Consider the following 25006-nt stretch of genomic DNA (forward strand, 5'->3'; position numbering starts at 1 on the left):
AATTCAAAAAAACAAGCCCAGTAAAGAATAGGACCGAATACCAAGTTTCCCATATTATTATTTGGCAGGAAAAAAACTTCCTTAGAAGAACTGAACAATTGTATATTTAAAATACTGAAATTTAACCACCATCTGTTAAACTCAAAGGCAGCTTTCATTAAGGCCATCACCTCTTCATGAGTCACTACAGGGAGCTATCATTAACATTAGCCATGATTAATGAGGATGTTGCCAATTAAAATTATTCCACTCTAAAGCTTAGCAACATTCTGACAGTGTCACATAGCCTAACTACCACCTCCATCCTCTCGGTTGCCTCATTAAAAAAAAAAAAATCCCTGTTGCAGTTTACTTCAGATTATAATGCAAATTCCGGGAGGTTCTCCTTGGTTACAGGGACAGGTTGGTCCTTTAAGTCTGCCTCTGGAAAGTACCAAGATGAAATCACTGAAAGAAGAGTCTGCACCCTCTAAAACACAATGGGTTAAATAAAAAATCAGGTAAATGGTAAAAAAAGCCCTTATTACAGTAAATCTACAGGAACTTAATTCTAAACTGTATGTTTCAATATGCTGCTGTTGATAATACTAACATTAAATGTCATTATAAAGAAATAAGTCTTTGAGAAACTATTTTCCCCCTTCCTCTGAACACCTCATATCTTTTATTTCTTTTTCATTTGTTCATCGAAGCTAAGTAGCAGAGTGATTTATGTTTGGGTCTTTGAATGGATTCAAATAAGAAAACCTGTCTTTTCTGTTTGGTTCTTCCACCCAAAATCTCTCTCTTCTGACAAGTGGGAACAGTTCAACCAGAAATAAGTATGACAAATTACAAACTCATTTTTTCAGGAAGAAAAGCAGTTTCCTGCTTTGGTCTTACTATATAATACTGGCCATATTTCCACTCTTACAGCCTGTCCATCAGGCACGTGCAGCATGGAACTGCAGTAAAACAATGAGCTATTTTAGTCACACAAAATGCATGTTAGGTAATGGAAATAAGTTGTAGTTTGATGCATGGTTAACATAAAACCAGAACATATTAGACGGATGTAGAAGTAGCCATGAAAGAACTGAAGGCATCATGAAAAAAGTGATGAAAATGATGCGACCTGGTCCTAAAGCATTTCTGTTGTTTCAAATATATTCTAACCTTATTAAATATTCGTTCTCACCATTTTTATTTACCAACATCAGTGTATTCTCTGGTACTGTTAAAAATACTTCAAGCAGGTGTCTTCCTCCTAATAGTCTACACCGTGCTTCAGATTGAAATTCTAAAAAACTTTATTTTGCTTTGCCAGTAGCTGAATGTACTGTCAAAAATCAATCATAACATCTCTGCTGAAAGTTTGATTGGAAGACAAATCGACTCAGACCTAACTATTCGTCTTTAACAGGGCCTATTTCTATTATACTGAACACTGCAAACACTGAGAAATAGCCATAGAAATGGCTACCACTCTTTTGCTTCCTTCTGTGCTTAGGAGAAAATATTTTAATTTGCTTCTAGACTTGTTTAAATTAGTATGAGAAAAACAGATAGAAGGGAAATTGCAGGAAGGGTTGCCTTAAGAAATTTGTATTGCATTTAATTCTGAAATGTTCCCAGGTAAAAGCTTCCTCTACAACTCTGTTTTATCACCTACCTCCTCTACTGCATTTGCCTATTCTGACAGCTTAAACCAGTTCCAGTTTTTCATAAAGGATCCTTTGTATCCTTACAAAGGAATGCTTAGTTCACTTGAAACTTGGATTTCAGAGCCAATCTGAACCTTGGGGGAGAATGGACTCTCAAGAAACATGGCATGGGCACACAAGGAACAGCCAAATGGACAAAAGTTGTCAAGAACAAAGCTGGAGAAATGTCTGTGGTTACATATATCCTAAAATCTTCCATCAAAGGTACTTTGTTCAAACCAGTATAAAGATTACTTGTTAATTCTTTTTGATTTGCCTGTTACTAGTTTTATGCTTATCAGTACCTATATTCTGCATATTTAGCTGACCAAAGTGGAGCCCAAGAACGTAAGTTTCATTTGCTTCCAAAATCTTGTTAAGCAGAAGCACACAGACTCCTTCAGAATAAACAGGACTTCCATAACTCATAGTACATTGTTAAAATTGCTGTAGGGTGACTAAGCAAAATAAGGTTAATAAGAAACTTCTCAGCATCTACTGGAAGGATAGTGCAATATCTTTATGACACCAATGTTCCCTTAAAATTCAGTACAAAAATAATCTAATACAACAAGCAAGGAATATAAAGGATATTACTTAGAGCCAAAAAGTCATCAAAATAGCTTGTTTTCAGTGTCTAGAAAACTTAAGAGAGTACCACAGACCAATTGCAGAGAAAAAGATGGTGAGCTAGCTAGGCTTTGTAGGGGACTGTGTGTATTAAGTAGATGCAGATCTATTGCTAGCACAAGAAAATATTCATCTGTGTGCCAGCTGGCTTGTGGCAAGATAAACTATACCTTGAGTTTGAGTATTTCAAACATTGTTAACAAGTGAAGTGAAGGTCTGCAGGGTATGTTCACACACATGAGACCTCAGTGTTGTTATGAAAGGTGGAATCACAACAGTTTCTTAGGTAAACACTAATTAGTGATTGTCTATTAGAGAATCCAAACATGGCTGCATGGTTAGAAAAAAGTCAATGAGAAAAGCAGAGTGCCAACTTTATGTGTTCAAAGGTACTTGCATTTCCACAACTGAGTGCATTGCACCTGTCATTTCCAATCTCCAGGGTGCACAAATGTTAAACTGCAGGGGTTTTTTGTGGGTAATGAAAGTGAAAAAAGCTGTACCTATTGCATGCTAGTAGTAGGGGAAAGAAAAGGCAAAGATCCAAACACACACTAAGTATCACAGAATTGGCACAGGCAATGAGGAAATGCATGGACTCACACAAAAGCAAAGAAGCTTGTGTTTAGGTACATTTACTGATGAAAGTTATTAGAGTGTTTTCCAATTTTAAAAAGCCTCCTTTTATCTTTATGCGAAGCAAGAATTTGCTAAAACTTTTCTGTGGTAAATGTAGCTCACTTGTTCCCATTAATCAAATTCAATGTTTGAAACTGCCAGAAGTCCCTACATTTTCCTAATGACTATCACTTTTTGACTATACATCCCACTGTTTTTCTGTAGCCTAAGTAACTGCCTTAAAATTCATCACCTCTAGCAGATACAGAAACAACTTAAATGACAGAGCTCCAGGCTGAGAGAAGCGAGGTGGAAGGAAAACAGCAAAGTTGGTATCTTCTGCAGTTGAAGACTGATAAAATCCTGAAATCGTGATTCAGTTGACTACACAAATAGGGTATGAAAAATTCTGGTGGTTTTAAGCCAGACAGTAACCCAGAAAATGAACACAGCGCATTGTGAAATCTAAACAGCTCTGTAAAACATTGTGACACTTCCAAAAAACACTTTTAGTCCAACAGGCTGTCACCACACAGCCCTCTTTGAATGAGAGTGCTACTAAACAAAATCACTTCTACTTATTGCTGTCACCCACAGTGAGCTGCAGATCTTACTAATCTTACTAACCAGAAAATACATCTTTCTAATTATTAACACAGACGCAGAGTTAAATATTTCCAAAGCAAATTGTGTAGAAAATGAGCAGACAACATGCACAAGTGAATGGGAATGTGCATGCACAAAGGAAAGCATCAAAGGATCTCTGCGAGCATGCAATCACATGTTGCTCTGGAAGAGTCATGTTGACAGCATGCCTAACTTCACATCTGTAGGAATTCCACAGATGTTTACTTAAGCATATTTTTGAGTGTATGCATTCATATTCTGACTTTACACTGAACAACTTATGGGGAGAGTAAGGTTCATTTCACAATCCTCTAGATCCCAGAGTGCATGCACCTGTGTCACTCAGCCGTAGTTTGGTTACTTCACTTGGTTACTTGTTTATATCACTAGTCACATCCAGCTCTCTCCTTAGAAACCTGGCAGTCAAGATATCATAGATGCTTGTGAGAAATTGGCAGAAAATGGGAGGTTTGCCATCAGAGATGAGTTTATGAAACCTTTCTGAAGTTGTTAAGATTCCTCCAGCCACATCTTCTAATCACAAGTTTTCCACAAGGAAGTTTAAACTGAGTTATATTCTGCCTACAACAGCCACTATGAAAAGCTCTCATATACTGAGAAGATGTAGACAGTACTTTTATATGACAATGATTTACTTAATCATTGTATTTAATTCTGAATAATAAAATAAGAATCTGTTCAGCAGTCCTGGAGTGGTGCTGTAGGAGTGGCTTCTCCTGTTGGAAATGCCTCCACAATGAATCTTTCGACATGGAGCATTTTTATGCCTCTGTTTCTGAACTGAAAGAATCCTCTAGGCAACTTATGCTGAGAAGGAATATATTTATTTGCCATGTTGCCTGCTGGAGCAGCTGTGTCCTAGACCTCAGAAAACGGAACATTTTCTTGAATGTTGACATTTGCAGAGAGACTTTTTTTTTCTTTTCCTATCTTTGAAAAGCAATGTCAGATGTTAAGCAATGAATTACCCAGTATATGTGACACCTAATAGGTATCACAGGAAAAAGAATTCTAATGGGTGACTTAGGGTTTTATGGTATACAGTACCTGGGGGGAACTGGAGCACCCCACTTGTTGTGGTACTATCCTGGAAATGATTCAAAGTACCAGTGGTATAAAGGAGAATTACTCAGTTTAGGATTAACAACTTTGCCAGTCTCTCTGGTGACCCTCAATATCTATTCAATAAAATAATGAAAACATTTTAAACTAAAGCTTTTTAACAAAAATTTAAAGTGACAATAAAGCATCTAGTCTAGATCAGGTGTATTTCTGCAGTTTTCAGGCAATATTAGCAATATTTTCTGCTCATATTTCATATGATCTGCTATATCTGAGATAAGATACCTTGAAGACTTTGTGTATATATATCTTTGTGATAACTCTTAGGTAAATTCTAGAGTTTCACCTTCACCTTCATCTTCTACCATGTATTAATGTTTGAAGTTTTCAACATCCTTCCACTGCACCTGGGGAGCTGACCAGCTACAAAGGCCCTTTGCAAAAAAGGTAGTCCTGATGACAGTGAACAAGCAACATGCCCTTGTGGCAAAGAACAGATTATGGACCATCCTTGGAGATGCAGCCCAACTAGACATGTTGGGCATGCAATTTGTTTGGGGCTAAATTTACTTTCCTCTGAGCTCCTGCAGAAAGTTTTTACAGAAGGATGAATCTGGATCCCTGAGAGAGAGACTTTAAATACTTTAAATATTACCATTTTCACTGAAGTTATTATTTGGGGAAGGCTGCTTGTTTGTTTATTTAAAGATATGACTAGAAACAGGAACAGTCAACAACTTGAATATGAGTCAGAGTGTGGTTTCAATATCACATGGTGGATTTCATTGCTCAACAGAGAATGTCAGGACTGTAAATTAAGGGATGAGAGTCTCTGGTAGCTGTCCTGAGCTGGAAATCTGAGAGATTGACATCTATGGATTCTACAGCTCACCAGGGCATTGCATAGGGATCCATCAGGATAGTACCTCAGATACAGCAAAAGATCAAAGAACAAAATATATTTAAAATGCAATAGTTAGAATTCAAACTCCACAGTTTTATGGGAAAGTTTTTACGTGTGTTGGGCACTTTCCTAAGTGTTCAGAAACAAGCGAAAGTGTGCCACTGGAAAACATGACATCCCCCTTCTCTAATAAATTCCATCTACTCCACAACATTGCCTACATTTTCTGATGATCTTTGCCCCAAGATAAACAGATCTATATTAATAAACACAGTTAATAACCTTTGTGAGCTGTGTGACAATTTGTCATGGTTTAGAAACCCTTAGGACTTGATGACATTCATCAAAATATACTGCCAACGACTCATATATTTCTTTCAAGCAGTTTTCCTAAAAGATGAAAGCAGCATTTACAGAACTTACAGAGTCATACAAAAGCAGCAAAAGGATTTAAGTAACTAATAGTTCTGGCAGCATAGAACTAATATGGACCTTTCTCAATACCAGGCCTTAACTATTAATGATGCCATAGTTGTTGATCCACGAGAATTTCATTTATAAAATAGCATTTTCAGAGATTATATATAAAAAAATCTCTTTTCCTGAGCCTTCGATATCTCAGCTCAAACACTATGATTTTATAAAATCCTATGCCTGCAGAGGTAAAAACTAAATATTTCTCTGCAATTAAAGAAGCCTTTTCACTTTTTTCCCCCTATTCCACTTGTAATAAATATTTTATTCAGAATAAAAAGAGAGGGGGATTAAAAAATCATATTTTTCAAATTTATGGCATAATACTTCAAAATCTAAGATTATTTCTCTGAAGTATGGGATTAATATACTTTACCCTTGACTTAATTTGAAAGCTTCCTTACATTCCTCTACTATTACTCTGTTATAATAATGCAGTGGTTAAAATATATACCTTGGAAAAGAACATAAAAAAAATTACAATCTTCACTTGAGGAGATTAAAATAACTCAAAAGGCTGAATACAGTAATGGTTGGTCAAAACCAACACTGCAGAACATACTTCCATTAGAAAGGACACATAAAATATGCCAGCTTCAGTCCACAGAGATTTTCAATATATGAACAGACCTTTCCTAGTACATATTTAGACAAATAATGAGAGTATGGCTTTGTGGCCAAATAGTTAATTACACACACTCTGAGAGGATCATACCATTATTTACATTCTGCACTCTACACTGAAGACATGGAGCAAACACACTTGTCAGGAAAACCATGGTGGTGGTCAGAATTTTTTCCCCATGTGTATTTGGTTTCCTTTACTTGAAAACTTTCATTAAAGAAATGAGATCAATGATGTGTCATGACAATGACAAAGGAACACAAATTATTTTGGATTCCTGGTTTTCAAGAACTGAATTTAATTGCCATGGTTAGCAATAAAAAACATTGGTAGAATCTATCCTATGTTACAGTACAACAAGTTAGAAACAATAGTTTCAGTAAATGCAACTGCATTTTAAACTAAAAGACATAAACCAAGACTACACACTTGACTTGACATGCTACAATTACTTTACAGGCCTAAGATACAAGGCAGGGTTTTTTCACACTTCTTAAGTTGTGTTATTTCAGCAAAGAGAGTTGGCAAAATACTTTTGTAAGCAATAAGTTGACTTTTTTTGAAGTAAAGTTGACTTTTTTTGAAGTAATGTCAGTGTTATACTGATGACTTTTGTCCAAAGTCACCAACATAAAACATCAAACTATTATTTTTACTTCATTCTCTATTAAAAAAACCCTATATTTTTACTTCAATACAAAACCTTGAAGCATTTATCAATTTATTTATCTATAGATTTTATTTGTATAAGACAAATTCAGAGAGAATATCCTACTTTCTCAACACTCTAATCTGCTTTTCATAGAAGAGTTAAGATTATCTTTGGAAATTCAGTTGGGTGAACAGGCAAACTAAGTTAGCAGTAAACATGCACAAACCTAGTAAGATTTTTCAAAAAAACTCCTGAACTAACAGATGTCCACCTGCCACTGCTTCTGTTTTCTTGTACCAAGAAGTTTGAAGTGACTTTAACCAACTGTAAGATACTGACTGCTTTATTTTACGTCAATGTTTTTACCAGCAGCTGCTCCACTGTAAAACTGCTCATTTATTAGGAAGTACAAGGGGGAAAATTATAAAAATGAAGGTGAGAATGACCCTCTGGTACCTGAGAGCAGTTAAATGCAAAAGCAAAGAACCCAGCAGTGTCCCAGAGAAAGCAAATGATTTAACCGCATGGCTGCCTACCTCATTACATGGAGAAATATAGTCTTGCAAGTTTTGCCTTCACCCTGTGCTGTGTGGAATAGCAAATCCCAGCATTTCATAGAACAGCTGTTACAGTGAATTTATGAAGTACATGCTCTTCATCTTCCTCTGTACCTTCCTTCTTTTTTTCCCCCTTGATCAGGCATCAAGCAAAACAGGCATCACTGAATATGTTTCCTATCTTTTCCAGTACTTATTTATGTATGTCTGCTCTGGGGCAATACAGGATGGTGGGAGATGTGGGAAACATTTTGCACATCACTGTTGCAAGATAGTACTAGTATAAATGGCACTGATACAGCAAAGTATCTTCCCACAGGCACTAATTAAAAAGCAGTAAGCTCACTTGAGAAGCATTTCCTTCCATTTTTTCCTTCAGTACTCAATGCACTGAAGTTTTTCTTCATTCTTCCTTGATTACAGCTACACATTAAAACCTGAGACAAATTAAAGTAGGAGATAGAATAAAAAAAAACAAAAAATCCCCCAAACAAACAAAACCCAAATCTCCCTTGCTACTTTCCTGTGCATGCTTTTGTATAGTGCATTACAGTTAAAATTTTCTGACTAGAGAGCCTTACTTTTAGAAATCTGACTTTGAAAGAGCTGCTTATTAACAAAAACCTGGGTTCTGAAAACAGGCTTCTGGCTTGACTACCAGTTTGTTATGAAATATCAATATTTGCATATTTTCTGCAAAAAGCTATCTTCTTTAATAGTTACCACATATCTGTCACTGTTAAGGACAAGTATTACAACATGTGCATAAATTGTATATTTCTATGTGAATATATAAGGTTAGCCAGATTATATTCTGACACCAGAGCAAAAGTAAAATCAGTGCAAGTAAATGAAGATGGTTCACTTTGCTGTTAATAAAATGCAGACAGCTGAGAGAGCAAAAATTGGGAACAAATGAGACTTCAGAAGTCACCAATGGGGAAAGAAGGGAGTTGGAAAGGAAAAGGGAAGGCATTTCCCTTTAATTTAGGCCTATCAACAACTATCCCTTCCTGCAATTCCAACTTCTCTGTTGTCTCTTTGCTTATACACCTGGTCACTATATAAAGACATCAAAGAAAGAAACTTCAGTAAAATTTTTTGGTGCCTAAATAGGGAGCAAAACATGTTTTAATACTGAGGAACCAAGGGCTTTATCCTTGCTTTTCTGCTGAAGGAGATAGGTGAAGAGTCTAAGCCAAAGGACTGAGTCATAACCTGTAACTCTACTTCCTATAAGTCTGTAAGTCTCCTTGCTCTCCATCTCTCTGAGATAATGTAACTGAATTCAATAAAGTGCATTTAATTAATTGATTAACTTCTAATTGAGACATTAAACAGGAAAGACCTGCCTGCTCATCCTGTATAATAGGATGCTGAAGTTCCTACTCTGTTTTTCATTAAAAATAGGCTTTATTTCTACAATAGAACTGTAGAGGTAAGAACTAAAGGGCTATATTAGGTACTGGTAAAAGTCTGGACAAAGCAAATTAGAGTTCATCAAGGCCTACAAACACACCAGAGAAGTGGTGTTAGCTGGCCAGCACTGAGTTCCTGATCTTCTGTCTATGGGGTCCAAGTTAGCAAGTTTAAAGCCCACTTTGGTTTATTTGCAGGTCTACAGTGAATCTACTACAGTGTGCAATGAAGTGTATGGAGCGTGGCTAAGATTTCTCTCCCTCATCCCACAACACATTTCAATATTTGAATTTACATCTTTCCCTTCCCATGAATACTTCCTATATTCATACTCAGAGTATAAAACATTTTGCTTTAGACAGAAAATATTGTGCAAACAAAAGACTATGTAAAATGCCTATAAAGGATTATCCTTTTATCTCACTAAGAAAGAAGAAGAATCTTCTTGGATAAATACATATATTCTCCCCTTCAATCCCTAAACCATGAACAGAGGAAACAAAAGTTCTTGGTGGGTTGAAGAGCAGAACTGGTAATACAGAATGAAGAGGAATAACTTTTGCATTATGGTATCCTATCTGTTGAAGGAAACCACATGTTCTGAAAGTGACATACTTGGACCTGGGGCAGGAGGAGAAGAATGAAAACAAATACTGTACCACTGACAGATGTAGTTTACATTGGGATTTACAGGATCTGAAGGAAGTGTTTAACAGCTGACCCTTCAGCACCAAAGCTGGTGTGCCACAGGGTTAGGAAGCTCTCCTGGTAACCACCAACATGGAATGAAATTCTGCTCTGTTCTCTAATTCATGAGGACCATCTCACTGGCAAGCAGGCTAGAAATTTTAAATGAATCCCCAAATTCAAGTGCAGACAGGTGGTGACAGGAATCTAAATCTAGGAAGTTAAATTACCATTTTTGTAAACCTCTTGCCATAGTTAATGAAAGATTTACTTTTCTCACAAAGGAATTTTCAATTTCATCCTTGCTACTGACATCAGATCTGAAAACACTTGTGTATCAAAAAGGTCAATTTAACAAAGGGGATCTTCTCTTTAACCAATCCACACAAGATTTTATCTTACAGCAGTCCCAGAAGTGGCAGTCTGTAGTTTGTGTCTTTGATATGGTGCTGAGTAACTGCTGCAGCAAATACTATTATTTTCTAAACACTATTACAAAGATAGAAAATCATGATGGAAAGTTTCTAACACAGCACAAAGGCAGGAAAGATTTACTTCAGCCATAAACATTTCGGAAGGTAATGAAAAGGAGTGTAAAACTTCTGAAGAATTATTTTTCACAGAGACTTAATTTTCCTTTCACTTTTATGGGTGAGGGTTAAGTATAACTTTACTCAAGTCAGGTATTGTAGGTCTAAAAGTTTTACTTCAATGTAAAACAGTTATAAGTGAGAGAATAAACCATTTGCTTTTTATGAACTTTCAGTCTGTAGATAACTGTGCTTGGTTACTAGACACTAGAACAAATGTATTACTCTCATATTTTTACAGAATGAGTTAATTAACCATGAAGAAACACAGTATATTGATGAATACATAAAAAGATCCTGTCTACAATAACACTGTGATTTTCAAACCATGAGTAGTCATAATATAATGGCAAAACAAAGAGAGAACTGTATTCTTGTTTCTTATACAGCACCCCTATTAAAAATTGTAAGTCTCTGTGTATCAGTGCCAGCCAGGAATCACACACAGGGATTGGTGCCTGGGGAGAGTCTCAGCCAGTGGCACTTCCTGAAATGTTACACTGCACGGATCTTGTTGTTTACTTGATTTTACACTATAATGAAACTAGACTGGAACTGTAAAAATAACATAGTTGAAGCCCAGTGAAGTGCTGTTTAAAATTCAATTTACTAATCAGTTGCTATTTGTCCAAAAGTGATCAATGATTCTCTCCACTTATTCCCAAACTGAAATTGCATTCCGATGTGGACATGCTGCTGGTGGTGACAAACTGAGAGGCCTCTTCCCTCATGATTCACATTTGAATGGTATTTTACACTCACACACAAAACTGTGTTCCTCTTGTCCTCCCTCAAAAAGTCCTCATCTGTGTCTGCATTATCCCTCCTCTCCTGAGCCTTGTTGGCAAAGTAAGAGCAGGAGGACAGCCTAGGAGTTGCTACAGGTAGTCATGTCCTTCTTAATTTCAAATGGAGACCAGTAAATTCATCAAGATTTTAGCTGTATAGTTGAGGTTGACATAAGGTTGTGATGGACCACAAAATAACTTCTTTTTGCACATATGGCCTCCCAATTTTTGTATAAATATGAGATACCTTGTTAACAGGCGTGTTGCATTCTGCTGAGTTTTAGCTCGCTATGAAGTAGGTAGAAAAAGCCTTGTCATTTCATTCTAAATGTAAAGGCATACTTAGAGATTTCACCTCATATATTGCAAGAACAAATATATTAACTGAGACAAATATCAATAAACGGATATAGATTCCACAGCATATCAGAACTATTGAAAATAAAACATATTAAACACTGCATAACAGCTAGAATTAATAAAATAAATCCTTACATTTTCCCACTTTATTCTACTATATTTTGCTTTCAGGAGGCTAACTAGGGTTATTACATCATCCCACTAGATTTTGCAACCATATGGTCAAATGGAGAACAGAGTGACTAAGTGGTAGACTTCCAGCCTCAACAATCTGCATTTGAAAAGAAGCAGATCCATATGTTTTTCTTCTTCTCTCTCTAGTTTTTTTTTGTTTTTTTTTTAATACTTGGTGTGTCCTGTACCAGTTGCTACAAAACTTTTTGCCTAAGAATAAGATTTGCAGAAACACTTTGTACTCTGAGACAGTTTAAATTCCTAACAATACAGGAAGCCTAGAGTTTGCTCCTTAGAAAGAGGCTTTTCCAGAAGTTAATCTACTGCCTTAGGTTTTACCATCAGCTTTTGGATTTCTGTATAATTGGAGAACATTTATGTATAATTAAAGCACATACAGACAGGTATGTCTAATGCAAATTGTTTTCTAAGTGGGATGCATCTATTTACTGTAAACGAGTGCCAAGATTGTTGCAGCCTAACCCCTTACAGGTCTACTTTCTGAAATTGCTAGCTACACACTGTTGAGACTCATTAGAAGTCATTATTAATGGCATGAAGTTTTTTGATCTTTTCTTTATCATTAACCACAATGTCACTTAAAATACTGGCATAGACCAGATTCTGGACCAGCTGTTTTCAGGTGAAATCTTTCTTCAGTTGAAAGAATAATAAATACAGGATCTACCATTTTATGCATTTAGTTATTTTATACATACTCCATACATATCTGCTTTGCACAGAAAATCTTCACTGCAAGAGAAAAATTCGAGATGAGAGGTGAGGTTGCTCAGGGAATATGCTTTATTAAATGAAGTACATCAGTCCTAATATGCTTGATCATATTCAGCTGTAAATCAGTACTTGACTAGAGATGAATCTTTAAAGAAGAGTTACATTTCAGTTACATTTATTCTCACTTGTGTATTGTTTATAGGTCTCACATAACCCTATTACTGTAAAGGGAGTAAAATCAGGCATTGATTTGGCTCTCTAACCAAGTAGCCCTTCTTTTTTGAGAGAAGCCCCCAGTTCAATTTCTCGCTGGAATGGATTTTTCACAAATAAGGATAATCCTTCATTTAGTGTTTACACACTTGGTTGCCTCTTAGCATTCCTGCCTGTCATATCAAGTTTTAAAATTCTATTGAAAATTGCCAGAATTCATTTATGCATTAGTTGGTTTTATTATAGTTATGGACGAGCTGGCATTCAACAAATTTTGCATGAGGAAGTAATAGTCATGATTTTATCAGAATATAACAGGACCCATACCAAATTTTGCTTAATTTTCTTGTGACATGTTACTGTCCATGCATGTCCAACATATGCATCCAGCACAAAATGAGTATCTGTACTGGCAAAAAGTAAGTTATTTTCACTCTCCCACCTTATTTCTTCCCTTGTCACCTAAGACATACAAAAACCACTCAGGCCTCCTAATTTATTTTATCAGAGAATAGAGGGTAAAGTGGATTGTATCTAACCGTGTCACCTCCCTGAAGTATACAGGAAGATCTACCTCAGCACACAAAGTTAAAGTTCAAATAAGAAAGTTACCAAGTTCCAGTTCTCTTCAACAGAATATATAAATTGAAATATGCTAGAAGAAAAACATAAGAATCAAATTGAAAAAACTTTTTCCAGCAGAGCTCTAACATTTTAAATAAATTTGCAAAATTTGTAGTTACAAGAACGTTAATCTTTCAATTTCATTCTAGTTGATTTAAATAAAGCCTATTAATTCAATTTTCCTCTTTAAATTACTGTTTTGCCAAAATGCCAAAATCAGTAATCATCACTGGCCCTGAATTTCAGAAAACAGCTTCTTAAAACACTAAAAATAAGCAGGACTGAGACAGAAGGGGACAGAGAACCAAAGAGGAAACCTGCTGGCTCTTCTTTCTGATCACAGTTCAGGCTAGAATCTGAACTGCCCCATCCTGCATTCCTCTTAATTGGGTTGGCCACAGGCATGAAGGAAATCAGATCTAACGTATGATGACATCAACTGAATAATTATAAATACTCATTAAAGAAATATTGTCATGATGTCAAGACCTGTAGGGAAATTTAGAGAAAGAAGTCTTGGACATTGTTCCAAGACTCAGAGTGAGGGAATATTAGCTTATTTTTAAAATCCATCCTCAATAAATAAATCTGTACATCACCATCAAGAACTGTTGGTATATTATGACATGGTCTTATACCAAAAAAACCCACCATGAATAACACCACACATAATAAACACATTACCTAAAATGCAAGCAAAAAAATGAAAGAAACATAAATAGAACTATTGCATAGTGAAAGAACCCTTGCTTCCATAAATTGGCATTGTGGCTTTTGTTTTTCCTTTTAAGAATATTTAAAGAATTTTTAGTACTGTAAAAAAACAGTGTCCTTTTCGATTAGTCCAGAACAAGAACAACCCTCAGTTTGTCATCTGACAACTGACTGAACTAATTTATACACTATAAGACAGGAGATGAGTATAGAAACTGTTTATTCTGATGGCACCTGACTGCACTATTTTAAATCCATTTTTCTTCTCCCCAAAAGTACCGTCACACTCCCTCCAGGCAGAGACTCATTCTGGTGACTTGACCTCAAGAGAAAGGTCCACGAGGCTCAAGACTCATGCAAGTAACCAGGAAGCCTTTCAGTTCAGTAACTGTTTTTTAAAAATTTGTATGAAATTATTTCCAACACATATAGAAGAAGCTTGAAAGTTTTGGACCTAACTAAAGCACATATAACTACAGATTCAGAAAAGATTGCATATTAAAACAAAATTATTCTCCCACTCTTAAGCACCACTTAAAACACCAGGAAAACCTTGGGTTAAACACATTCCTGCCTATTTTTCCAAGTTTGTTAGTTCAAAATAAAAAAAAAATTTAAAAAAAGCAATTAGACCTGACTGAAATGGAAAACCTAACTTCAGGGGAATTAATTTTCTCCATCTGAAACTAATTTTTTTCAAATCTAGCAAGTCAAAATATGCACCGATAGTATGAACATCCAGAAAGCACATGTTGCTCAGATGAGGACAGTACAAAATAGTACATCCTCACAGGAGGAAGTATAAGAGAAGACAGGCAATCTGCAACATGAGTGAGAACGAACACACTTCAGGGAATTTTTTTTTTTTTTGTCTTGAGAATAGGCCCTACCATCTATTTTGGTAACAGACAAATAACACCATCTTTGGTCATTTTTTCAAAGTTATAAACATTCCTCTGCAACACTCCTGAGACAGGATGAGGCAGCAGTGTTTTCATCTGGCAAGATATGTGCAGAGCTAAGCAGAAGAAAGCCAGTAAAAACATCTCTTGGTGCTCTTTACAGGAACCTGAGACATCAGTTAAATGCAGTGCCTTACTCTGAAAAAAGTAGCTTCTGCCAACTGAACTGATTTTTTGACTGCACTTATGGAAATAAGGACATATAGAACATACTGATCTTAATTATTAAATCCTGAATTCATTTTTTTTTCTTTAATAAAGCAATAAAATCTAGGGATGTACAGATTCGAAACAACTGCAAAGTGCTTCCACCATCAGATCATAAACAGCTGATGTGCATATCAAATCTAAGAAAATATATCACTGATAATCTCTTCACTCATCTTTTATGACCATGTGCAAACTAAGGCTAGAAAATTTTCAGGGTTACATATATATTTGTATAGTTATTAAAAAAAAAAGGAACTGGACTCCTAAGATAATCAAGTTCTTAACACAGAATATTTATGATATTTCGAAATTACCCCAAAACAAACACAACCCCTTCTACATTTAATATATACCACTAAACTCTTTTTTCTGCACGATGCAGCAAGCTTTAAACATATGCAATTACTACAGGGGACCAAGTATGTATGTTTTATCCGGTTGCTTGCAGCAGTATAACTTAAATAAGTACTAAGAATTTATCTGTGGATTGTTAACTGGTCATCACCCCCAAGAAGAAGGGAAAAACCTTCATTAGAACACCACATACCTCTGCCAAGAAAGTTAAATCAATATAACTACCCTGGTTGTGTCTCCATCATGTTAATAGATGCTCTACAGTAATGAAGCTCTGAGGAAAGGTTTAATGAATTTGACCTTAATACCTTTAGATCACAAACCTATCCAAACAAGTTTAATCAATGTAACTTAAAATTAGCTGATTTTTTTAGTTAGAGGTGTCTGAGTTTTACTTACTTAATGTTTAAGTATCCCAAACATTTCTTATTGAGTAATTCAGTCCAAAACTAGGAAAAACAGCATAGGCTGACATTCCAAATGTAAAGATTTGGAATGATTTCTTCCACAGTGACTTAGAAAAAATACCTGTTTACAATTCTTTTAGAGGTAAACAGTCCCTTTACTATGTTTTAAATTAACCATTAAAGATATCAATAATTTTAATAATATCATCATCATTGCTATTATATGATGATGGTTATTGTTATTATTATTGAGAAAATACACCAGCTTCTTAATGGACATGAAGATACACTTGCAAGAAAATAGTTTGACATTTGCTACTTCTGCTACTACAATACCTTAAGTACATATACTTAGTTTTTCCTCCTGAACCAGCTGGTACCTTAGATATTCCATTATTTTTAAAACTAGGATGAAAATTCCTGATCCTTTAGATTTGTTTAATATTAATCATTATCAAAAATGTTGAAATAATGTAGTGTGAGCATGATCTCTTTGTACCCACAGCTACCCAAGGAATAATACTGGGTAGACAGAAGTTTGGATGTACTCTAATAAAGAAACCAAATTAAGAGAGTTATGCACAGGGACATCTCAATCTCAGTGGCAGCTGCCATATTAAAGAAAAAAAAGGCAAAAAAAGCCCCACTCTCACAGCCCATGATTTGTCTGTATTGTAATGCATTCCAACAACACATCCACAGCACATTTTGGTCTTATTGAGTAGAAAAGAGGATCCAGGAGGGATCAAGAAGGATTTACCAACATATGCAACTATGGCTCTAAAATCTAGAATGCTAATGAATATTCATTGTATCTCCTTTCAACATAAAAAGCTAAGAAATTTTAGAAAGAGGACTCTTCTTTGTGAGAGGAGGAGTTACTGTATGGAGAGAAGTCCATCTTTGCACGTAGTTAAGACAATAACAGCAGTGCTGCCAAAAATTATACTGCAACTTTTCACTTCCCTGGAGAATAATACACATCAGTGGGTCCAATATGCAAGCAGAGGGAAAGAGCATTCCCTCTCTCATTACATTCCTGCCCCCAAGAAGAGGGGACCCCAAACTGCCCCCCAAACTAAAGCTGAATAACTTACTTATCACATCTGTTGGTACTCCCTTTTTTTCCTCCCAAAAGGTATACATCTAAACAAAAATACATAACAACGTTAATATAAATAGCACAAGACCTATAAGGGTGAAAGAGTTTAAAGTCTACCTTTGATCGACATTTATACGCTCAGAGAATGTGCAATATTACATGAAAAAAAAAAATCAAAAGCAAATAATATTTTTGACAAAACAAGTGTTACTCTGAGCATGATATTTTTTACTAGTCCCAAGCCTTCCATGATATACTGACACAGGCATTACTAGTGATCTCACCTCCTTGTATAAATATCTGAAGGGGGAATAGAAAGAAGAGAGAGCCATTCTCTTTTGAGAGGTGCCTAGTGACAGGACCAGAGGCAATGGGCACAAAGTGAAACACAGGAGGTGCTGCCTGAGCATAAGGAGCAAGTGTTGTACTGTGAGGATCACTGAGTGAACCTGGCACAGGTTGAACAGACAGCCCATGGAGTCTCTGTCTTTGGAGATACTCAAAGGGACACGGTCCTGGGCAAACGGCTCCAAGTGGCCCTGCACGAGCAGGGAGGGTTGGACCAGGTGACCTTCAGAGCTCCCTTCCAACCTCAACCATTCTGTGAGTCTGCTTCCTGGTATCACAGCAACTGCAAGGACAAGATACACTGAACACCATCTGTATTACTAGGCATAAATCTATCCTCTATGGCAAAAGGGTTTATTAGACATTTGATTCAGAAACTCATGTAAAAGTCTTATCTGAAAGTAAATTTGGTAACTGTTTTCCTTTTCATTTATGAGTGTTGTCATCCAGGCTGGAGAAACTCACTCTAGGCTTCACATTAAAAGGCAGTTTTATTTCACAGCATGACTTGAAGCAGTACATAATACTGAAGTCATTTTCCCTCTTTCCAATGGTATTTTTTTCTAGCTTTTAAGACACTTTATAACGTGTAACTTCACTGAAAACACATACTGCAATAAATATTATAAATCATGCATAGATATCTCAGAGCTTCTAATAGAATTGAGTTAAAATATACTTTCTTATCCTATTAAAATAAAAGAAGAACTGACATTATTTTTTTCAACTTAGAGGCAAAACTATTTCCTTAGCCAAGTTTATTTTGCATGAAAGAATTACTGGTCCTGTCTTTTGAAATGGATGAGATTTTTTTTTTTACTCATAAATAAAGTATGTGTTTTCATTTACTGTATATTACAATTTATGTCCAATGTAATGAAATTTTTCTTAAGGGATATTTAAAAATAAATGAAAGAGGTAGAAAAAAGCCTGAATAAAACCATGTCAAGTCTCCTGAATCGTTCCAACTGTTCTCTTCAGATGGAGCTGAGCATTTTGGAAGCCATCCCTAACGGCATCGTGACTATGTGAGACAGGTGCAAGAGTGAGGCTGTCCTTTAAGAGGTTCAGAATGAAGTGAGATTTAGAGCCAAAGAGAGAAGTGGAGAAGAAAGAATAAAAATGATTTTAAAATAATAACTTTCATCCACCCCGTGTTGAGCTTTCTTGTTTCTGTAAGTGCCACAGTACCATAAGCAGACCCCAGGAATATCTGTTGGAGCAGCCTTCCCAGGATGCATCTGGATTAGAGGATGATATGTTAGAAAAATCTAACATATCATCAAAGAAAACAGACTTTTAAAGACAGAATGCAGGCATTATCCTGTTTTGTTGTTTTTTTCTTTTTTTTCTGACATCCACATCCATGTTATTAAAAGCAATGAAGACACTTGATGAGCAACGCCAAATCAGATCTGCAGACGCCCTGCAATCATCCTTAGTAAAGTTGCACCAGTAATTCCAAATTCAGAGTCAGCTCAGCACTAAATTTATTTAATGTTGATGCCGTGTACCAAGTCACTGCAAGCAATGTGAGAACAATAAGGAAGAGTGGATGACATGAGTTCCTTGTGTGAATGGCAGTCTCAGCAGCTCACATTCAGCATCCCTGTTACCACCAGATCACTTCATAAGAGAAATGACTGCACAAAAGAGTACAGTTCCCTGTGCAGCAGGTAGGGAGAAGATCAAAATATGCCTGATTTCTCTCTGGAATCCTGGCACAGCTGAGCTTGGCCTACACAACAGATTAATGGATCTGTATTTAAGATGTTCCCTCTCTCTCAAAAAACACTGGTTCATTAGGAAAAAACATTAAGCTTACAATTAAGAGAGATGACTCAATATAACTAATGAAGAAGGATTTCCTGATTCTGTAGGAACCCTGGGAAAAATTGTTCCAAGAGCTTATTTTTACTGGCCTAGTCTTCTCAAGACAGCATTAACATCAGTGCCCAGTGGTGGCAATTCAGATGTCAGAATTGAGGCATTTTTCATTATTTATGTAAAAAGAAGCACATATACTGAATATGTGTAATTTCCTGTAAATGCTACTTCTGTCAGCCAAATGCAGGGAAATTAAGCTATTTTTGTACTAACACGTTTATTAGCAGGAACCAAACAATAAATGGTTTTTTCCACATTTGTTAGTTTGACCGAGAACTCACACATTACAGTGGTAACTTTTTTATGCACAGTATTCAATAGAAGCATTTTGACACATTGTGTTTGTCATGTGTTAGCTATAATATATATCAAAAACATTTGTATCCTCCCAGAACACATGTAATTTTCGAGAGACAAATACCTATGTTACCCATTCTCAAGAATTCAATCATATTTTTAATATCTTCCCAGCCTGTAAATGAGATCACACTTGTTCACATACACTTCAGTGGCTGTTTGTTTTGCAGTTTAGCTTTAAAGGACAAACTGATTTGTTGTAATCTGTTTGCCATATTACCCCAGTAGTGTAACCATCAGAGGGGAGAAGCTGACTCAGCAACAGTAAGGACTACATAATTTCAGAGGTGCTACTTGTCCCTTTTTCTTTCAGTCAGCCTTGCTCCGATGCAGTGAGCAGCACTCTTTCCTTTATCTGCTACTGAGGGAGGACACAAGTAGTTAATTCAAGGAAAAAAGTGACCTCAAAGAAGCAGTGGTGAGAGGCTATGCACTGTGAAATGGAGTTTTACAATGAAATATTGAAGAAAAAAACAAAGATCAAGAGTATACTGCCTTTTTATTTTATATTATTGTAAAATCTCTGCTAAGTTTATATTAATCAAAAAGAAACCACCCTATTAAAATAGCTTAAAAGGAGCTAGGAAGTAAGAGCTCAAAGCAAATTATTGTGTCACAGATCTTGCTCTTCCTAGGAAGTATGAAAGTACCAAATTCCAAATGCTGTACTGTCATCCATTAGGAAGACCACTTACACCATTATTTATCAGTCACTGAAAGGCACACAGAAGACTCTTGTGCAAAACTGTGATGGACCACACAGCCTGTGCTGACCAATCACCCAAATCATAGGACATTCATGGTTCCAGAGAAACAAAATTCAGCAAATGTCCATTTCTTTTCTACGTTTAAGATTTAAAAAAATAGATGCAAGCAACATCCTTAATTTGATAAACAATGGAAGAGAACTCTGTGGAAGAGACAGTTTAACAAAACCTGTGAAGTCAGGAGGCTCCTCTGGATCACAGAGGGCAGGGACAGCAATGGGACAGTACACACCAGATGTGCTGTAAGGGATAGGATCTAAATCTCATCTGCAGGGAGTTAGATCTGAATATAACTCCCCATGTCTGAAAAGATCTGACATAATGATGTGAACATTTGCAAAGTATAAAAGAGCTATGACAAACTCCTTTGGTGCAAAACTCAGTACTAACTAGCAAGGACACAAGAAGAAGAATGACCAAGTAGTGATGAGTCCCCACACTAGAAACGGCCTCACCATAGCACCTGTGCCTCAATAGGGAGGCTCAAAGGCTACTTGTCACATTTCAATCCAGACTCTTACTCTGGTTGAATTCTGAATTATGACAGATACCAAATCAAATGTTCCTGTCTTTTTTTTTTTTAACCAGGACTACACACAGAGTCAGATACATTGGAAAAGTGTGGGTTTGTGTATAGCTTGGTGCATATCAGTTCCCAGAATCTGGCCGTCCATTCACAGATACACATTTTCCTTTTCACTAGAGGCCTAACACTGTGAATGTTAACACTGCTACAGCTCCAAAAGAAGGACTGCAAATGTGACTATTATAATCAGTCCCTCTTTTTTGGTGGGTTTTTGTTTGCTCACATATTTTGAGTTTTCTGTTCCTTTGTTGTTTGGATTTTTGTTAGGTTTTTGGTTTTGGTTTGTTGTTTTGCTGGGGTTTTTTTCTTGTTTTGTTTTTGTTGTTTTTTTTTTCCTGGAAAGAGAAATACCCTAATTATCTGTATCATGGCTACTAATATTTTCAAGATATATGAAAAATCTTACTGGTAGGTCTGTAGGTGGCCCACACAAGACTCCCACACACCAATCTTCACAGATATCTTTTGTGCTTGATTAATTAGAGAAACTAGGAAGATGTGATACTTTTACAGTGATGTTTTCTTATAATTAAATTAACCTACATACATCTCCCATAAAGCATAAGGTCATGAAATTTTTGTAAAGTGCCAGATAAGTGCCAACTGTAAAATGACAAATCTAATATTTCGATGTATGCCCTCAGTAAAAATAAAAACAGTGCTCTTTAATTTCATAGAAATATTGTTTCATAAACCTAATCTGAGCATCATATATTAAAATAATGCTATGCAAATAGGCATGACTGCTAAATATGGTTTTAGAATAAGACTACTTAAATGAATAAGTAATATTTTAAATGTCAGTCAACACACCATGAAAAAAGAAAGCTCAATTTAATTAGGCTGGTCATTTGTAGCTTAGGTAGTCAAAGGATTAGCATGTAGAGTAAGTGAAGGCTGCACAAAGCTTTGTGCAGGTATTACACAGGTATTCACTTTCATCTCAATGAAAGATTTAGTGTAACAAATGTTGGCTTACAGAGTGCTTTGGTGCTTATGGCACAAAAGAGCTTCTCAAGAAACTTGCTGTGTTGCCATGTAAAGGTCAGGCACCAAGTCTGGAGCGAAAAAAGAGATAAAAAAAAAACAAACCGTGGCTTCGCTGACAGAGCTGTAGTACAGTGGTACAGTTTTATAGTTTGTTTATGTCAACTTTATTTTGACTAATTTCACTATAAAAGGAGAATAACTGTAGTACCAGCAGAGATGGTATCTACCAGCAATCAGTGGTACAGCCTAAAGGGATTGGAGGGGAAAGACAGGGGTTTGGGGTAATACTAACTTGAACTTTTTTTAACCTTTTCAGCAGAATTTGGCTACTGTAGACTGCAATGCATTGAAGAAAACAGGGCAAATACAGCTCACTTGCTGTGACAGCCACACTTTTGCCTGGCCTTAACACAGAGTGGTCTCTATACAGTAAGAAATAAGTCGTAGTACATATTAGAATCCACTACAACTGGAACTATTTTCTGTCTCCTTGGAAAGCGGACCAGCAAAGAAGGTGAGGCAGGCACATGCAAAATCTGCATCTACTCTTTATAACCACAGGACTGAGATAGATGCTGTGTGTTTATAAACAAACTGACTGTTGCATAGCACACTCATGACATTAAGAGTGCCCATATTGCAAACACTGCCCTTTGGAAGCCCATAGGACTGCCAGCACAAACTGCAGCAACAGCATGCTCACTATTCCTAACTACTGTGCTCTGCTTCACTTCAAGAGGAAAAGAATGATAAGAATTTTTCTTCATTTTGGGGAGAAAGTAACATGGATCTCAAGTGCAAATTATTTTCACAGCCAAGCATTATTTGAAAACTAAAACAGAATAAAATTATAATTTTAAACTCTGCAGAAGATATCTCCCTTTCCTCTTTTGTACTTTTATGCTGAAGTACCTTATCAAATCTTCTGAAAGCTGGCATTTTTTGAATCAACCTTGAAAATTGGAACAGCTTCCACTACAAGTTTCCAGCTACTTTGCTTTCATATGTACTGTAAAATATGCTAATAGAAAGAAGATGCAGCTGTAATCTGCTCATTCAATTGAATTTATCAGCCTGCATATATTTATTGTGTCATTGAACCCGTATTTGCCAAAAAAATGTAGGCCCACGTACATTCCAGGCAAGCAGAAGTTATTAATAGGTATACCATACTGAAACATTTTATAATAGCATTTCCACCATAGAGTTATGAGGAATCCCTGGGAGACAATACAGGGGTGATATTTTTAAGTTTTGTTGGTTTTTTTTAAGCCTCCAAAACAAAGAACCATGTAGATACTGTAAAAGCTGCAAAGTTTGGAAATGTATTTAGGTTTATTTAACACAAGGAATGCAATGATCCCAAATTAAACAGCACAGATGTGAAAGTCATCATTTCCAAAAGTGGGCATGCTGAAGAAAGCTGCTGAGTCTAGCAAAAGACTCATGTTGTGTGATGTCAATGGAATCTATAAGATTCAAACTCATCTGATAAAAGCAATGCCTTTCAGCAGCACTGACTTCATGTATATAAGCCGAATACAATACTGTTTTTTTATCCATTGGAAATGTATATTAATGGTGTCTTCTTTTCTGTCTAGATTTATATGTGATTCAAGCCTATACTAATTACGAACATTTAAATAAAAATTTTAAGAGAAAAAGAATCCCCTTAGATGTGTTCATCTGGAACACCACAAAATGCAACACTTTGAAGCCTCACAAAGCTTGAGGGGTTGTGGTGGTGGCTTTTTGAATTAGATGTGCGTAATCATGGTATGGTTTATTCTTTTCAAGGAGAATTTAGAACCTGGGTTTTTAATTGCTATTTTTTTACAGTGCTATTACACGTAAAGACATTGAAGCACTGTACTACATTGAGAACACAAAGCTGAAACTTTAAACCACAGCAAAAGACAAATTTAAACACTTGAACATGGCCTGAATATGAAAGTTCCTTATAACCAAGCCATAGCATGGTATGGCTCAGTCTTCTTTAAAACCTAAGCCTTTCACATAACAAACCCGGTTGACAAACACCAATTTAGGAGAGAGGAAGAACTCTCATTCAACAATAACTTAACCAGTGAAATTTAGCAGCACTCAGACAGAAGAAAAACCCTTCAAAACTTTACAATACTGCACATTCAACTCTCTCCCCAACACGCTCTCATTTTAGGGTGCAAACCAAGATTGAGAGATCACTTACTACTTTTCTGTCCAGGAACAATAACTTATTCTTGTTTTTACAAGCTGCAACAGGGCTGGAGGGATTAATATTCTCAACTACACATCCGTTCAAAAACTTCTGGCCTCAGCCCATAATGGTCACAACCTAGATTTGAATTCAGGTCTTTCTGAGGCCTTAACAACAGCTCCAAGCTTTGAATAAGCAACATATTAGCACGTATTATATATGCAGTTGTATAGATTGTGTATACAATCAGGTTAATCATTAGTCCTTAGAATAAAGAGCTAAGTATGTCTTTCAAGGATTGGAGCTCTAGTCTGCACCATGTTCCTTGTATATGCTCCAAATAATGGAAACAAGTGAGTGACATTTTCAACATCCTTTGAATTACTCTTCTCAGATATAAACAGCAAGGGGGAAAAAAAGTAGGACTACATATATACATAGCCATATGTATGCAAATAGAAAAGACTAGATATGTCATCTCCATATACCCCAAAACCTTGAAACAAATCCAAAAAATCTTACCCTTGCCAATGTCAGGGTTCCTTGTTTACACACACTGCAGCGGACCCTCAGTTTTCCAGGCTTCACAGCTTGGCAGAAATTTTTGCAAAAAACATAAAAACTGTTGTAACTTGCTGCACCTGTCAAGACAAACAGAAAATAACAACTTTTGATATATAGTG

General features: G+C 36.1%; 1 protein-coding gene across 1 annotated transcript in view; it reads right to left on the reverse strand.

The window, feature by feature from the left end:
• Window positions 1-25006, reverse strand: part of PRKN (parkin RBR E3 ubiquitin protein ligase) — a 671877-nt gene that overhangs the window by 410652 nt on the left and 236219 nt on the right. The window contains exon 4 of the mRNA XM_014875951.2: window positions 24846-24964. Within this exon, the coding sequence (XP_014731437.2) occupies window positions 24846-24964 (119 nt within the window). The remainder of the gene's footprint in view (window positions 1-24845; window positions 24965-25006) is intronic.

The sequence above is a fragment of the Sturnus vulgaris genome, chromosome 3, assembly GCF_052056855.1.
Source record: "Sturnus vulgaris isolate bStuVul1 chromosome 3, bStuVul1.hap1, whole genome shotgun sequence".
In the NCBI taxonomy this organism is placed as follows: Eukaryota; Metazoa; Chordata; class Aves; order Passeriformes; family Sturnidae; genus Sturnus; species Sturnus vulgaris.